Genomic DNA, 16,258 nt, shown 5'->3' with positions numbered 1-16,258 from the left:
GCTCACTGCAACCTTCACCTCCTGGGTTCAAGCGATTCTCGTGCCTCAGCCTCCTGAGTAGCTGGGATTACAGGCGCCCGCCATCACGCCCGGCTGATTTTTGTATTTTTAGTAGAGACGGGGTTTCACCACATTGGCCAAACTGGTCTCAAACACCTGACCTCAGGTGATCCACCCACTTTGGTCTCCCAAAGTGCTGGGATTACAGGCGTGAGCCACCACACCCAGCCTATATTTTAAAATGGTTAGAATGGTAAAGCTTATGTGTATTTTACACACTCAGGTTTCCTTCAAAAAAAGGAAACTTCTGGGGCTAAAATGTTCAGCTTGGGTTCCCTGTGAGCCACAGCCCTGCAGAACCTCCCAGCCCCATGGGCACCAACCCCGCCCCTTTCAGTTCCGCATCCTGCCCAGGCCCTGACTGAGTTGGAGTCCAGTGAGTGGCAGGAGGGGCAAGGGTGGGGGCTCACTGGGTTGGAGGGGGCACATCTCTGGCACCCCCTGGGGACCACCTTTTCCATTGGGTGTTTCAGGGTCCAAATGCAGAACTTCCTTCCTCTCAGCAACAAAAGGGTGTCCCTTGAGTTACACCCTGACTTATGCTCACTGCTGGTCCTGGGGCGTGAACCTGCCCATCACCCACAGGCTTCCGCCAGCCCAGCCGCCCGGGGTGGTCTCGTCTGACACGAGGGTGCCTCCCTCGGGCTCTGCAGGCTGTCCCGTGCCAGGCCGCCCATCCACCCGGAGAAGATGTTGGACGCGTCTGACACGAGGGTGCCTCCCTCGGGCTCCGCAGGCTGTCCCGTGCCAGGCCGCCCATCCACCCGGAGAAGATGTTGGATGGGGCGCCCTGAGGGGAACAAGCCTGTCTCTAGGCCTCAGTGCCTGGAATATTTTCCTATTTAAAAGGACAAGCCATGATAGGGGAGAGTGTCCTGCGCAGAGCTGGGGTGACAGTACCCACCTCATCACACCCGACGTGCAGCCGCTGGGCGCCTGGGTGTAGCTCCAGGACCTGGTCAATCATGGCGCCCACCAGCGCCAGGGACTCTGCCTCGTGGGGGTTCAGGGTGCAGGGGAAGGAGCCCACCTCCCGCAGGTGGGCGAAGGCCGTGTGCTTCAGCACAAACTGCGGAGAGACAGAGAAGTTCGCGTTGGGGGCGGAGGAGCTGGACTGATCTCCTTCTGCCCACCTGGGGCTTCTGTTTCAAATCTACAGATAATACAAAAAAATTAGGCCAGGCAAAGAGTCTCAGTCCTGTAATCCCAGCACCTTGTGGGGGGTGAGGTGGGTAGAATGTTTGAACTCAGGAATTTGAGACCAGCCTGGACAACTGGTGAAACCCCATGGAATCTCGCTTTGTTGCCCAGGCTGGAGTGCAGTGGCACAATCTCGGCTCACTGCAACCTCTGCCTCCCAGGTTCAAGTGATCCTCCCGCCTCAGCCCTCCCAGTAGCTGGGGATTACAGGCATGTGCCACCACGCCTGGCTAATTTTTGTATTTTTAGCAGAGATGGCGTTTCGCTATGTTGGCCAGGCTGGTCTTGAACTCCTGACCACAAGTGATTCGCCTTCCTTGGCCTCCCAAAGTGCTGGGATTACAGGCGTGAACCACCACGCCCAGACTAAATACATATATATATATATATATATATATATATATATATATATATATATAATGTTTTTTTTTTTTTTTGAGATGGAGTCTCGCTCTGCCGCCCAGTCTGGAGTGCAGTGGCATGATCTCGGCTCACTACAAGCTCTGCCTCCCAGGTTCACACCATTCTCCTGCCTCAGCCTCCCGAGTAGCTGGGACTACAGGCGCCCGCCACCACACCTGGCTAATTTTTGTATTTTGTTTTAGTAGAGACAGGGTTTCACCGTGTTAGCCAGGATGGTCTCGATCTCCTGACCTTGTGATCTGCCCACCTTGGCCTCCCAAAGTGCTGGGATTACAGGCGTGAGCCACTGCACCCAGCCATACATTTTTTAAAAACCAAATCGGTTTAAGAAAAAAAAGTGGCCAGGTGTGGTGGCACCTGCCTGTGGTCCAGCTGCTTGGGAGGCTGAAGCGGGAAGATCACTGGAGCCTAGGAAGTTGAGGCTGTAGTGAGCCATGATCACACCACTGCACTCCAGCCTGGGCGACAGAGTGAGACCCTGTCTCTGAAAAGAAAAAAACAGAAAAATGTTTATCTATGAAAGACCACTCTAACTTTGCATAAGAACAGACACTCTGTGGCCTCGGCCTAGGGTTACTCACTGCCCCCTTCCCCCTCACTGTGGAAACCACAGCTTTGCTGCCAAAGGGGCAGACTTAACTTGAGGCTGGGTTAAAAACCCACCCCTTGTGGGGGCGCCGTCAGTAGAAGCAGCAACTGGAGAAGAGGCCCTGTCTTCCGCTTGCCAGAGGGTGCAGTCCCTGCTGGGGAGAGCCAAGACTGGCTGCAGATTTAATGGGTGACCCTGGAAACAGAAAGCCAGATGGTGCTGCACACTCTCCTCAGGCCTGGCTGATGGGGGCCACACACACGTGCAGGGACCTGTGAGGGCCAGGTGGGAACTGCGCCAACCTAGGGATGCACCCCCCACCGCCCACACACAGCCCCGTGGCAAGGGGAGGAGGCCTGTGGGCTCAAGGTGTGGGAGCACAACCTCTGCCCAAACCCTTGGCTGACCACCAACTATGAAGACAGAGGGATGACCCTAGGAAGCCAGGCTAAAACGTAAAAATAAGAACCAAAAAATCTCAGCACAGACATCAGTGAGTGCACACAGCCGGGGGCAGGTCCTGCAGGTTAAATGCAGGCCATTTGCTAGAAAACAATAAAAGACCACCACCAGCCACTGGGGAAAAGAGTAAACATTCAGCTTTGCTATAATGTATTCACTGAAATGTTCAGTTCTCAACCAAAAATTTTGAGATGTGCAAATGAACTGGAAAGTAGGATCCAGTTCACAGACTCTGACTCTCAGGGCCCACATGCAGAATTTATCAAATATTTCAAGAAAACTACTATGAATATATTGTAAGAATGAAAGGAGGCCGGGCATGGTGGCTCATGCCTGTAGTCCCAGCACTTTGGGAGGCCGAAGCGGGCAGATCACTTCAGGTCAGGAGTTCGACGAGATCAGTTTGGCCAACCTGGCAAAACCCCGTCTCTACTAAGAAGACAAAAATTAGCTGGGTGTGGTGGCGGGCGCTGTAATCCCAGCTACTCGGGAGGCTGAAGCTACTCGGAATGTGGAGTTTGTAGTGAGCTGAGATCACGCCGCTGCACTCCAGCCTGGGTGACAGAGTGAAACTCTGTCTCAAAAAAAAAAAAAAAAATTAGCACTTAGGGAGGCAGAGGCGGGAAGATCACCTGAGCCCAGAAGTTTGAGACCAGCCCAGCAACATAATGAGACCCCACTCTTCACAAAAAGGAAAATGAACAAAAAAAATTAACTCAAAATGGGGCCAGGTGCAATGGCTCATGCCTATAATCCCAGCACTCCGAGAGGCTGAGGTGGGAGAACTGTTTGAGGCCAGGGGTTCGAGACCAGTCTGGGCAACATAGTGGGACCTGGTATCTGCAAATAATAAAAAAACTGGCCGGGTATGGTGGCACGCACCTGTGGTCCCTGCTACTCAGGAGGCTGAGGTGCTTGAGCCCAAAAGCTTGAGCCCAGAAGCTCAGGGCTGCAGTGAGCTGTGATTGTACCACGCGCTCCAGCCTGGGTGACAGAGTGAGTCTGTGACTCAAGACAAATAACTTGGATGTTCAAGGGTTCTGGAGAAAGAATAAAAATACCAAACTAAAAATGGATCATAGATCTAAATGAAAAATGCATACAAGTTAAACTTTAGAAGAAAATACAAGAAAAATCTTTGTGATCTGGTGATCACAAAGAGTTTTTAGAAATGACATCAGAAGCATGTAAGCTCTACACTGGGGGAGAATACCTGCAAATTACATACCATCAGAGGACTTGCATCTAGAACATATAAAGAACTTTAAAAACTCAAGTTGAAAAAAAAATGGGCAAAACACCTGAGCAGTTATTTCTAGTATACCAAGAGGGTATACTGGGCTGGGCGCCGTGGCTCACGCCTGTAATCCCAGTACTTTGAGAGGCCGAGGCAGGCGGATCGCCTGAGGCCAGGAGTTTGAGACTAGCTTGGCCAACATCTTGAAACCTCATCTCTAATAAAAAGATAAAAAGTTAGCCGGGCGTGGTGGGGTGCACCTGTAATCTCAGGTGCTCAGGAGGCTGAGGCAGGAGAATCACTTGAACTCGGAAGCGGAGGTTGTAGTGAGCCAAGACTGCACCACTACACTCCAGCCTGGGAAACAGAGTGAGACCCTGTCTCAAAAACAAACACACAAAAAGGGTATACTAATAGTAAATGTACACATGGAGGGTCTTCCTCAGTAAGAAACCAACCCTTTGACACGCTGATTTTGGATGTCTGGTCTCCAGGACTGAGAGAACATTTGTGTTGTCTTAAGCCACCTGGTTTGTGGCGATCACTTCGGCCCTGACAGCAGTGTCCTTTGAGGAGATGGCGAGTGTGAGTGGTCAGGGCTGTGCTGTGACTTGCTGTGGTGGGGAGAGGGGCACGGAGGGGCAGAGTGGCCCTGGGGGACCCGTTAGGAGAGTTTCATGGTGAGTCCGTAGTGGTTTAGACAGGGGTGGTGCCTGCATGACAGAGGAAGAGGAGGAGGAGCAGCAGCAGGACCAACATGGGTCAGGGCGTGGCGGGTGGTGGTGCTGACTGTGGCTCGTCTGCTTCTGGTTTGCACACCAGAGGCTGGAGGAGGGCCCTCAATGGAAGCGACCAGCAGGCAGCTGGGGATGAGGGTCTGTAACCCAGGAGGTCTGGAGTTGCTGAGGTGCAGACAGAAGAGGAAGAGGAAGACGAAGAGGAGGACAAAGAGAAAGCAGGAGCAGAAATGGCACCATCTAGAGAGAGAGTGGGAGGTGGGGACAGGGACCGAGAGGAGCCCTGGGGACCGCCAGCTACAGAGAGACAAATGCAAATGGATATCGAGGAGGTGCAGTCAGAGGCAGAGGGAAGCCAGAAAGTGTGGGGCTCAGGAGAGCGGCTGGGGATGCCAGAAGCTACCGAGGGGCCCAGCAGGAAAGGACTAAAACCGTCCCTGGACTCAGTGACCTGGAGGACCCTGGTGGCCTTGGCAGAGACATTCTGTGGAGAGGTGGCAGGAGGCTAAGAGCGCAGGCCAGGTCCCAGAGCAGAGTACGATGGAGAGAATCAACTAGAAAGGCTGGAGGACCGAGCTGTGGGAAGGAACTCCGGTGGCACGCCCAGAACACCGACATGTGTAAGTGAAAACAACCTTCTTTCCCGCGGTGTGTGGAAATAGAAGCCAGAATGGTGTATCTGTTAGAGAAATAAATGGAACCTAAGAGCCATTAAATCGGTGTGGTGGTTAATGCCGCATCACTTCCTGTTTGATGCAGACAGGAAAAAGAATTATGTGTATATATATATTTTTTGAGACGGAGTCTTGCTCTGTCACCCAGGCTGGAGTGCAGTGGCGCGATCTTGGCTCACGGCAACCTCTGCCTCCTGCGTTCAAGTGATTCTCCTGCCCCAGCCTCCCGAGCAGCTGGGACTACAGGTGCCCGCCACCATGCCTGGCTAATTTTTGTATTTTTAGTAGAGACGAGGTTTCGCCATGTTGGTCAGGCTGGTCTCGAACTCCTGACCTCAGGTGATCCACCAGCCTCGGCCTCCCAAAGTGCTGGGATTACTACTGGTGTGAGCCACCGCACCTGGCCTGAAAAGCACCTTTTCTTTCCCTAATACTGTATTTTACCTCACATAATAATATTCTGATGAATACAAGTTAAAAAGGAAACTGCCTCCCAGCCTCCAGGACCCCTTTTCTGGCTCTTTCCTTCCATTCCTCAGGCAGACAGGCAGCCCCAACCTGCAGCTCTGGCCGAGTCAGGCAGGGACTTCCTAGACCAAAGGCCTTTCCATGTTGTGCTGAGCTGCGCTGCCTGCACCCCAACCACGGGCCCGCTGCACCCACCCCTGGGCACAAGCCTGGCCCAGCCTGCAGCCCCTGGACCCCACACCTGGCACCAGGTAACTTCCATTTCTGCCACTCACCTCCATGTGTCCAAATGTCTGCACCAAGGGAATCACCTCCAGCTCATTGAGTCCAGCCAGATGCAAGATCTCTTTGATTTCAGAGGGGCTGGAGAGACAAAATTCATAGAGAGAGGGTCACGTGAGCAGCACGTGACGTCCACCCCCCCCCCCAGCCCTTCCTCATCAGGCCCTGGGGGGCTCTTGGGAAACAGTAAGGCCCTAAACTCCACAAAGCTTGACAGGTATCCTGATTTCTGGAAAGGTGCCTGCTCCAAAATTTGGGAAGATGATGTTCTAGCACGTCCTCAAGTAATGGTTCGCTTTTCAACCCACGACAAGAGAATGAAGTCATCACATTTTACAAGAAACTACTCAAGGCCAGGCACAGTGGCTCACGCCTGTAATCTCAGCACTTTGGGAGTCCAAGGCCAGCAGACCACTTGAGGTCAGGAGTTCGAGACCAGCCTGGCCAACATGATGAAACCCCGTATCTACTAAAAATACAAAAATTAGCCAGGCCTGGTGGTATGTACCTGTAATCCCAGCTACTCGGGAGGCTGAGGCAGGAGAATCACTTGAACCCGGGAGGCAGAGTTCGCGGTGAGCCAAGATCGCACCACTGCACTCCAGCCTGGGAGACAGAACAAGACTCTGTCTCAAAAAAAAATAAAAATGCTACAGAAGGAGCCACACTCCATCCAGAGCCGGGTCAGCAGCTGCCCGAGGGCAGGTCCACCACAGGGCCCTCAACCTGAAACAATCCTGGGGCGCACGTCCTCTGCAGAAGGGCCACATCCTGGGAAGGGCTAACTGTCCCGGGTCGACCTCTTCGTTTTTCACAAGCTGTACATGAGCTGTCATTTATGAATTTATCTAAAAAAAAGCTATTTCTAGTTTTTGTATGTGTTTGAACCATTTTAGGCTAATCCGTTCTATAGATTTATGAGTTACATAAAGTCTTTAAACATTCCTGTTTCAAGCTTCGAAGGAACCCTGGTACTTTACTTTTTCACATCAAAAGACAAAATGTCTTCACTGTAGGAAGAAAACTAGAAGAGTATGAAGAAAATGCAAACCCCTGATCATGTCATCGCACTTGATCATCTCATCGCACCTGATCATCTCATCGCACCTGATTATCTCATTGCAGGCCAACACCCTGGCTCACCGTTCATTACTTCTGGTCTAACCACATGTGGGCTGCATGGGGTGCAGGCATTTTGGAGTTTTGACACATGGAACCGAAGTCCTTCCAGAACAGATGTCATGTTATGTTCATCAGCAGGTAGTTTTCCTCTTTCTCATTCTCATCAACACAGAGTCTTTACAATTTTTCATTTATTTTATTTATTATTATTTTGAGACAGAGTCTTGCTCTGTCACCCAGGCTGGAGTGCAGTGGCGCGATCTCGGCTCACTGCAACTTCTGCCTCCTGAGTTCATGCAATTCTCCTTCCTCAGCCTCCTGAGTAGCTGGGATTACAGGTGCGCACCACCACACCCAGCTAATTTTTTTTTTTTTTTTTTTTTGAGACGGAGTCTAGCTCTGTCGCCCAGGCTGGAGCGCAGTGGCGCAATCTCAGCTCACTGCAAGCTCTGCCTCCTGGGTTCCCGCCATTCTCCTGCCTCAGCCTCCCGAGTAGCTGGGACTACAGGTGCCCACCACTATGCCTGGCTAATTTTTTATATTTTTAGTAGAGACGGGGTTTCACCTGTGTTAGCCAGGATGGTCTCGATCTCCTGATCTTGTGATCCGCCTGTGTCGGCCTCCCAAAGTGCTGGGATTACAGGCGTTAAGCCACCGCGCCTGGCCACGCCCAGCTAATTTTTGTATTTTTTTTGGTAGAGACAGGATTTTGCCATGTTGGTCAGGCTGGTCTCAAACTCCTGACTTCATGATCCGCCTGCCTCAGCCTCCCAAAGTGCTGGGATTACAGGCGTGAGCCACAGCGCCCAGCCCGAGTCTTATAATTTTTAAAAAAGGCTTACCAGTTTGGTAGCCAGGATGGTGTTGCATTGTTGATTTAGTTTCTTTGATTTGAGCACTATGAGGGTTTAACATTTTCTTTCTTTCTTTCCTTTTTTTTTGAGACAGGCTCTGGCTCTGTTGCCCAGGCTGGAGTGCAGTGGCGCCATCTCAGCTCACTGCAGCCTCTGGCTCCTGGGTGTTAATCCAAACTGCACCATTTTGTAAGCCCCCTGCCGTTTTCCAGACCCAGGTTGAAGTGAAACATTCCACGGGGTTTGGGCTGTGAGGAACATCCTGCCCAACATCCTGACCACACGGCCCAGGAACATCCCGAACATACCTTGCCGGGCAAAGGCCCAGCTGAAGGAACATCCTGATCGTATTCTGCTGGGAACAAGGACCCGACTGCCTCATCATGGGAACATCTCTCAACATCTTCCCAGGCAGAAGCCCTACTGCCCAAACCCCTCCCGTCCAGGCCTGTAAGTACCCCAGCCTGTAAGCGGCGGTGGGCTCTGGCATTAAGTTGGTCCCCCACCTCTGTAGGTTTCTGCACTATACCTCTGTTGCTGTAGAGCTGCCCTCTCTCTCTCTGTCTTTCTTTAACCCTCGCCTTCCCTTTAAAAAACCTAACACCAGGCTCAAGCCATCCTCCTATCTCAGCCTCCTGAGTAGCTTGGACTACAGCCCCATGCCATTATCCATGGCTATTTTTTGCATTTTATGTAGAGATGGGGTTTCACCATGTTGCCCAGGCTGGTCTCGAACTCCTGAGCTCAAGTGATCCGCCCACCTCGGCCTCCCAAAGTGCTGGGATTACAGGCGTGAGCCACTGCTCCTGGCCTTCACATTTTCTTATATGCTTATTGGCCTTTTTTGTTTCTTCCTTTGGGATTGGCCAGTTAATGTCCATTGCGCATTTATCTTTGGGGCCGTTATTGATTTTCACAGAGACCTGTGATTTTAGCATTAAGCAGGGGCCTCCCATCTCCACCACACCTGATTTTATTGATTTTGATTCTCTCCCCTTTAATTCTTCTCTTCTCTAACTCAAGGCTCAACTGTGGCCTGAAGAGCAGCCCCTCCCTGCGCGGAGGCCTCCTCCAGCATCCTCCAGCCTTCTCTAGCTCAGCCTTCTCCAGCCTCCTCTAGCCCAGCCTCCTCCGGCCTCCTCCAGCCTCCTCCGGCCTCCTCCGACCTTCCCTGGCCTCCTCCAGCCTTCTCTAGCCCAGCCTTCTCTGGCCTTCTCTAACCTTATCTAGCCTTCTCTAACCTCTAGCCCAGCCTTCTCCAGCCTTCTCCAGCCCCCTCCAGCCTTCTCCAGCCTCCTCCAGCCTTCTCCAGCCTCCTCTAGCTCAGCCTTCTCCAGCCTTCTCTAGCCCAGCCTTCTCTGGCCTCCTCCAGCCTCCTCCGGCCTTCTCTAGCCCAGCCTTCTCTGGCCTTCTCCGGCCTTCTCCAACCTTCTCTAGCCTTCTCTAACCTTCTGTAGCCCAGCCTTCTCCAGCCTTCTCTAGCCTTCTCCAGCCTCCTTCAGCCTTCTCTAGCCCAGCCTCCTCCGGCCTCCTCCAGCCTCCTCTGACCTTCCCTGGCCTCCTCCAGCCTTCTCTAGCCCAGCCTTCTCTGGCCTTCTCTAACCTTATCTAGCCTTCTCTAACCTCTAGCCCAGCCTCCTCCAGCCTTCTCCAGCCTCCTCTAGCTCAGCCTTCTCCAGCCTTCTCTAGCCCAGCCTTCTCCAGCCTTCTCTGGCCTCCTCCAGCCTCCTCCGGCCTTCTCTAGCCCAGCCTTCTCTGGCCTTCTCTAACCTTCTCTAGCCTTCTCTAACCTTCTGTAGTCCAGCCTTCTCCAGCTTTCTCTAGCCTTCTCCAGCTTTCTCTAGCCTTCTCCAGCCTTCTCTAGCCTTCTCTAGCCCAGCCTTCTCCAAACCTTCCCATCAACAGAAGAAACGCCTGCAGGACAGAGACAGGAACTGCAGCTCTTCCCTGTAGGGGGCGCTGCTGATGCTTACTTTCCCTTTAAATGTTTCAAAATTCTCTCCAGTGAATGTTTGAAATGAAACTTTGTTTTCATACAATTAAAGAGATGAATTTAAAAAGACAAAAAAGGAATGTACCCACCACTGTTCAGTTCCTGACTGTTCCACCCGCACCTCCAGGTTGCTGCTCCTCCTGCCCTGCGGAACCCCCCCTTCCCCGCTTTCACGCCGCGCCCCTGTACCTGCCACGGGCAGTGTTACCTGTAGGCGTACTTGGCCCTCAGCAGCCTCAGAGGGCCCTCGTAGGGAAACATGTCTTCATACTCAATGAGGAGGCCGTTTGCACCTAGTGCACGGAACAGAGGAAAAATCTGGGGGGTAAACAGGGAGGGGTTAGGAAGAAGTGGCTGCTGGAGCACGATGTGGCAAGTCCACAGCGGGGAGACGCCTTCCCTTTCAGCCTGTGGAGACTGTGGGAGTTGCTACTTCTATTTCTCCTGGGAACCTTAAATCCGGAATGTGTACTTTACGTTATGCCAAATGAAACTCCCCGTTCCAGTGACTATTTTGCACAGAAGGGGAGATATGCTATGAAACAGGGCTGCTACTCAACGCGCTGGTGGCTCAGCTTGGGAGGGACAGGTCCGGCCAGCAGGGAGCCACCAAGAAGCAGCTCTTCATGCACGGCGGCCCAGCAAGGCAGCCAGGCTGAGGGGCACCGGCAAGGCACGGGGGACAGGGCAGCCAGGCTGAAGGAGAATGGCAAGGCATGGGGGACGGGGCAGGAGGAGCTGGGGCAGGGGGAGCAGGGCTCTGAAGGGTTGGGGTCAGCACCTGGGGGAGGTGAGAGAGGGGTGCAGAACTCATTCGTTCCTGGTCTGTACTCATGGGGTCCCTTCCCCCTTATTCTCCTCTTCACTTCCTTGTCTTTCTTCTTTTTTTTTTTTTGAGATAGAGTCTCGCTCTCTCGCCCAGGCTGGAGTGGAGTGGCGTGATCTTGGCTCGTTGCAACCTCTGCCTCCCGGGTTCAAGCGATTCTCCTGCCCCAGCCTCCCGAGTAGCTGGGATTACAGGCGCCCGCCCCGATGCCCAGCTAATTTTTGTATTTTTAGTAGAGACGGGGTTTCACCATGTTGGCCAGGCTGGTCTCGAACTCCTGACCTCAGGTAATCTGCCCCTCGGCCTTCCAAAATGCTGGGATTACAGGTGTGAGCCACTGTGCCCGGCCTCTCTCTTTTTTTTAACAGATGGGGTCTCACTCTGTTGCCCAGGCTGGAGTGTGCTGGCATGATCATGGCTCGCTGCAGCACCCAACTCCTGGGCTCAAGTGATCCTCCAGCCTCAGCCTTCCAAGGAGCTGGGACTACAGGCACATGCTAGGCCTCCTGGATGACACACGTGCAGGAGAACTAAGGAGCCCCAGCTGACAGTTGGGATGAACTGCCGGACGTGGAAGGCCACGCGGACCATCAGATGTTTCTAGATGTTACGGGGCTGTGACCACCTGAGGGCACCTCGGTCAGAAAAGCAGAACCACGCAGCCAACCCACAGAAACACAAGGGGTGATGAATGGGGACCTCAAGTTTGGGGAGATCTGTCACGCAGCAACAGATGACGGAAACAGGGACTCCAGCTGTGTGTAAGTTGGATCTTCTTTGCCTCTATTCAATTGTCAGAACGCCTTTCCTTTCTTTTTTTTTTTGAGATGGAGTTTTGCTCTTGTCCCCCAGGATGGAGTGCAGTGGTACGATCTCAGCTCACCGCAACCTCCGCCTCCCGGGTTCAAGCAATTCTCCTGCCTCAGTCTCCCGAGTAGCTGGGATTACAGGCACCTGCCACCACGCCTGGCTAATTTTTGTATTTTTAGTAGACACAGGGTTTCACCATGTTGGTCAGGCTGGTCTTGAACTCCTGACCTCAGGTGATCCACCCTCCTCAGCCTCCTAAAGTGCTGGGATTATAGGCGTGAGCCACCGCGCCTGGCCCAAGTCAAAACGCCTCTTCATCAGCTGTATGTAAGTTCAGTCTTCTTTGCCATATTCAATTTGTCAGAACGCCTTTTCATCTGTTTGCTTTTATCTTTTCTGTCATCTGTTTCCAAATACTGCACTTTCCATGGTGTCTACTCACTTTTACACTTCTTATAGTTTAGTCTTCATTAAAAACATTGTTTTCTCCTTATAATTCATTCTGAGCTCCACAGGCAATTTTTTACAACCTCCTTTTGTCTAATTACCACATTTCTGGGTTTGTCTTTTTTTTTTTTTAGACTGAGTCTTGCTCTATCACCCAGGCTGGAGTGCAGTGGCACGATCTCGGCTCACTGCAACCTCCACCACCCAGGTTCAGGTGATTCTCGTGCCTCAGCCTCCCAAGTAGGTGGGATTATAGTTGTGAGCCGCTGAGCCTGGCCTGGGCTTTTCTATTTCTGATTTATGCTGTTCTTTCACAGCTTCTGTCATCTTCTGAGTATCTTTTATCTTGTTATGAAATATTATGGAACAGTGTTTCCTGCTGGGTGGGCCTGTGTGTCTGGAGCACCTTCACTGCTGCAATGCTATTCAGATCATCTTCTTTTTTCTTTTTTTTTTTTTTTTTGAGACAGAGTCTCACTCTTCTCACCCAGGCTGGAACGCAGTGGCACAATCTCGGCTCACTGCAACCTCCACCTCCCAGGTTCAAGTGATTCTCCTGCCTCAGCCTCTCGAGTAGCAGGATTACAGGCGCATGCCACCACACAGGGCTAATTTTTGGTATTTTTAGTAGAGACACTGTGTTAGCCAGGATGGTCTTGAACTCCTGACCTTGTGATCCACCTTCCTCGGCCTCCCAAAGTGCTGGGATTACAGGCGTGAGTCACTGTGCCTGGCCTTCTTTTTTCTTACCGATCTTTGTATGTTAAACAACACTCTTTTTTGCTTCTTTTTTTCTTTTTTCTTTTTTTGAGATGGTGTCTTGCTCTGTCACCTTGGCTGGAGTGCAGTGGCGCAATCTTGGCTCACTGCAACCTCTGCCTCCTGAGTTCAAGCAATTCTCCTGCTTCAGACTCCCAAGTAGCTGGGACTACAGGCATGTGTCACCATGCCTCGCTAATTTTTGTATTCTTAGTAGAGACGGGGTTTCTCCATGTTGCCCAGGCTGGTCACAAGCTCCTGACCTCAGGTGATCTGTCTGTCTTGGCCTCCCAAAGTGCCTGGATTACAGACGTGAGCCACCACGGCCAGCCTGTTGCTCATTTTTAAGAACAGGCTCTTGTGTTTGCAAGGGTGACAGGCCAGCCTCAAGGCCCCCTCCTCTACTGCTGCCACGCGGTATTAGAAACCGCAGGCTCTGTGTAGCTGCTCCTGCAGTGTTTTTTGACCTCCACCTCTTCTGGACGCCTTTCCCCGGGACCTTTCCCTTCGCTGTTCCTGCCCAGTTCAATGTGGATGCTTTCCCTGTTTTGTCCTTAGTGGGGGGCGCTGTTCCTCTGGAAGGAAGTTTTGTTACGTATTTCTGAGAGTTTTGCAGCCTTGGGCCTCCCCTGCACCCTCCTGGATGTTTCATTAGGTATTTCTGACAGCCTTGCAGCCTCGGCCTCCCCTGCACCCTCCTTTAAGTCTCTTTGCACTCAATCTCAGACGGGAGCCATTAAAACTCTGCCCCGCTTCTCGCTATGGGAGACCTTTACTTACTTTTGAGGCTATTTTCTGGGTCCTCTGGTCATAGCACTGTTGGAGTTTCCCTCTTTCCTCTGTTACCTCCTGCTTGGCCGCTAACCCCATACAGGTGTTATTCTGTCTGTGGTTTGGTCCCACCCACTTGTAGTTTGGGATCCACGGGGACACCCTGATACCTAATTTTGTTGAAGAGTGTCTTAGTTTTCTAGGGCTGCTGTAATAAATGACCATAAACTGGGTGGCTTGGCCGGGTGCGGTGGCTCACACCTGTAATCCTAGCACTTTGGGAGGCTGAGGCGGGTGGATCACGAGGTCAGCAGTTCGAGACCAGCCTGGCCAACGTGGTGAAACCCCGTCTCTACTAAAAATACAAAAATTAGCCAGGCATGGTGGCAGGCACCTGTAATCCCAGCTATTCCAGAGGCTGAGGCAGGAGAATTGCTTGAACCCGGGAGGTGGAGGTTGCAGTAAGCCGAGACTGCGCCATTGTACTCCAGCCTGGATGACAGAGTGAGACTCCGTCTCAAAAAACAAACAAACAACTGGGTGGCTTGACACAACAGAAATTTATTCTCTCACAGTTCTGGAGGCCCTAAGTCCAAAATCCAGGTGTCAGCAGACCCAGCTCTCCCTGAAGGCTGAAGAGGAGGACCCTTCCTTGCTTCTCTCTAGCTTCTGGTGATCGTCAGCTGTCCTCGGCATCCCAGGGTTCGTGGCGCGTCATGACCATCTTGGCTGCTGGCACCGCGGGGCATCCTCCTGGGTCTTCACACTGCCTTCCCTCCGTGTGTCTCAGGCTCTAAATTTCCCTCTCCTCATAAGGATGCCAATCACTGGATTAGGGTTCACCGTATTCTAGTACAACTTCATCTTATTTTGATTACATCTGCAAAGATCCTATTTCCAAATAAGGTCTCATTCACAGGTCCCAGGGGTTAAGACTTGAACATATCTTTTTGGAAAGATACACTTCAACCCACAAGAAAGAAGCTGTGAGTTTCTTTTGTTCTCTGTCTTTTTTTTTTTTCCCCTTTTGTCATCCTGGTTGTTCTGTTTTTGTGAGAGGCTATGGAGAAAATTCAAAATCAATGCTGCTGCCACCATCTTGCTCCACCGAGAACCCTGTGGTTGTGTTCTAGGTACCCATTTCCACAGAACACTGCTCAAAACTTTAAAGAATGAAGCCAAGGCAAAAAGTAATGCTCTAGAGGTAAAAGGGAGTCCTTACCTCTGAGAGGTACGAGACCTTTGGTGGAGCTCCTTTAAGGTCTAAATGAACTAATCTCATCTGAAATGGCGTGGAACCTGACATTTCAATATTTCCTGTGAACTCCTACGGCGAAGTCTCCTTGGGGACTTCTACCTAGTGGAGAAAATCAAGAGTTATCAACAGGGGCAGAAGCTTCTCCCTTTGCCTTTCTCCTTATACTTTCAGTTTCAGTTCTGATACTGGCCAGTTTTGATAGATTAACTTGGAGGAAACTCATTTTGCTAACATGAAAATGAACCGGAAGTCTACCTCCATGTTAAGATATAGAGACCTCTGCTATGTGTGATTTGTTGCTAAAACAAAACAGCACTGGTTTGTTTATAAGATGGTTATGATCTATAATAACACAAATAACTGCCAAACAACCTTGTTTTAAAGACCTTGTTAAACTAGATGTACTATGCTAGTGAAAACAGTCGGGCAGAAGCCTCTACACATTTTCTTATCAGGCCGCACAATATGATGCTTCTGTAGGAAATGTATCCTAATTTTAGGTAATATTAAAACTAATTTGTATTTCTAGAGCTCAGATCAGCTTGATTATAAAGAGGAAGAAACTGCAAAACTGACTCCAGGTTGGAGAAAACTGCCTAGGATTTAAGGTAAGCTGATAATTTTGAAAAAGCCCCCAAGTGCATCAGAGCTGACAGTAGTATTATATTGAATAAAGGCGGCATCCAAGGGATAACGAAGCAGCTGGGGAAGGGTAAAATTTATGTATTTTTAATTTATTTTTCCTATCTACTATGAAAGCACAAAGGATTGGGTGAGAAAAGGAAAGGAAAGCTTTGCATGTGAGACAGACTCAGTTCAGTAATCCAACCCCTGGTTCCGTGCAGGGGTTCGGAGGCTGCTGACCCTAAGGGCTCTGTCACACAGCAGGGCAGGCCGGTGGTGCACACGGACACCAAGCACTTTCAGTTTGTACATACGACCAGTTACACACAATTTTCACCCACAGGCTCGGTGCGAGCCTCTCTCAGCAGCCCCGCATCGCCGCTGCGGGACAGCCACGCTGGGAGGCGTCGCTCGGGATCCCGGCCGTCCCTCTTCAGGTACTGGCGCGGGGGAAACGCTTCCAGCCAGGAGCCGCCCGGCCTAGCGCGCAGAGCCAGAGCCGCACCCGCACCTCACCTGCGCCGCCGCGGTCCCGCGAGGTCCGGGGGCGCACCCAGGCCCGGCCGCCCCGCCCTCGCGGCCGCCGCCTCCGCTCTGAGCCCCGCCCCGCTCGGCCGCCGATTGCTCGGGCCTGGCTGCCAGCCCAGGGGCCGATGGCCGAG

At 51.8% G+C, this 16,258-nt stretch overlaps 1 protein-coding gene across 3 annotated transcripts in view; it reads right to left on the bottom strand.

Annotated features, from left to right (window-relative positions):
• HEXD (hexosaminidase D) overlaps nt 1-16,254 on the bottom strand; it is a 24,133-nt gene extending 7,879 nt beyond the window's left edge. For all 3 annotated transcript variants that reach the window (XM_024926198.4, XM_024926200.4, XM_024926201.4), the window contains exons 1-5: nt 16,113-16,254; nt 14,937-15,071; nt 10,310-10,419; nt 6,126-6,213; nt 965-1,129 (exon numbers count right to left, since the gene is read on the bottom strand). In XM_024926198.4, coding sequence (XP_024781966.1) covers nt 965-1,129; nt 6,126-6,213; nt 10,310-10,419; nt 14,937-15,020 — 447 coding nt within the window. In that variant the 5' untranslated portion in view covers nt 15,021-15,071; nt 16,113-16,254. The remainder of the gene's footprint in view (nt 1-964; nt 1,130-6,125; nt 6,214-10,309; nt 10,420-14,936; nt 15,072-16,112) is intronic.
• Between the last annotated feature and the right edge of the window lie 4 nt (nt 16,255-16,258).

This window comes from Pan paniscus, chromosome 19 (assembly GCF_029289425.2).
Source record: "Pan paniscus chromosome 19, NHGRI_mPanPan1-v2.0_pri, whole genome shotgun sequence".
In the NCBI taxonomy this organism is placed as follows: domain Eukaryota; kingdom Metazoa; phylum Chordata; class Mammalia; order Primates; family Hominidae; genus Pan; species Pan paniscus.
Note: the sequence above shows the minus strand (reverse complement) of the source record. Positions and strands in the feature narration are given on the sequence as shown.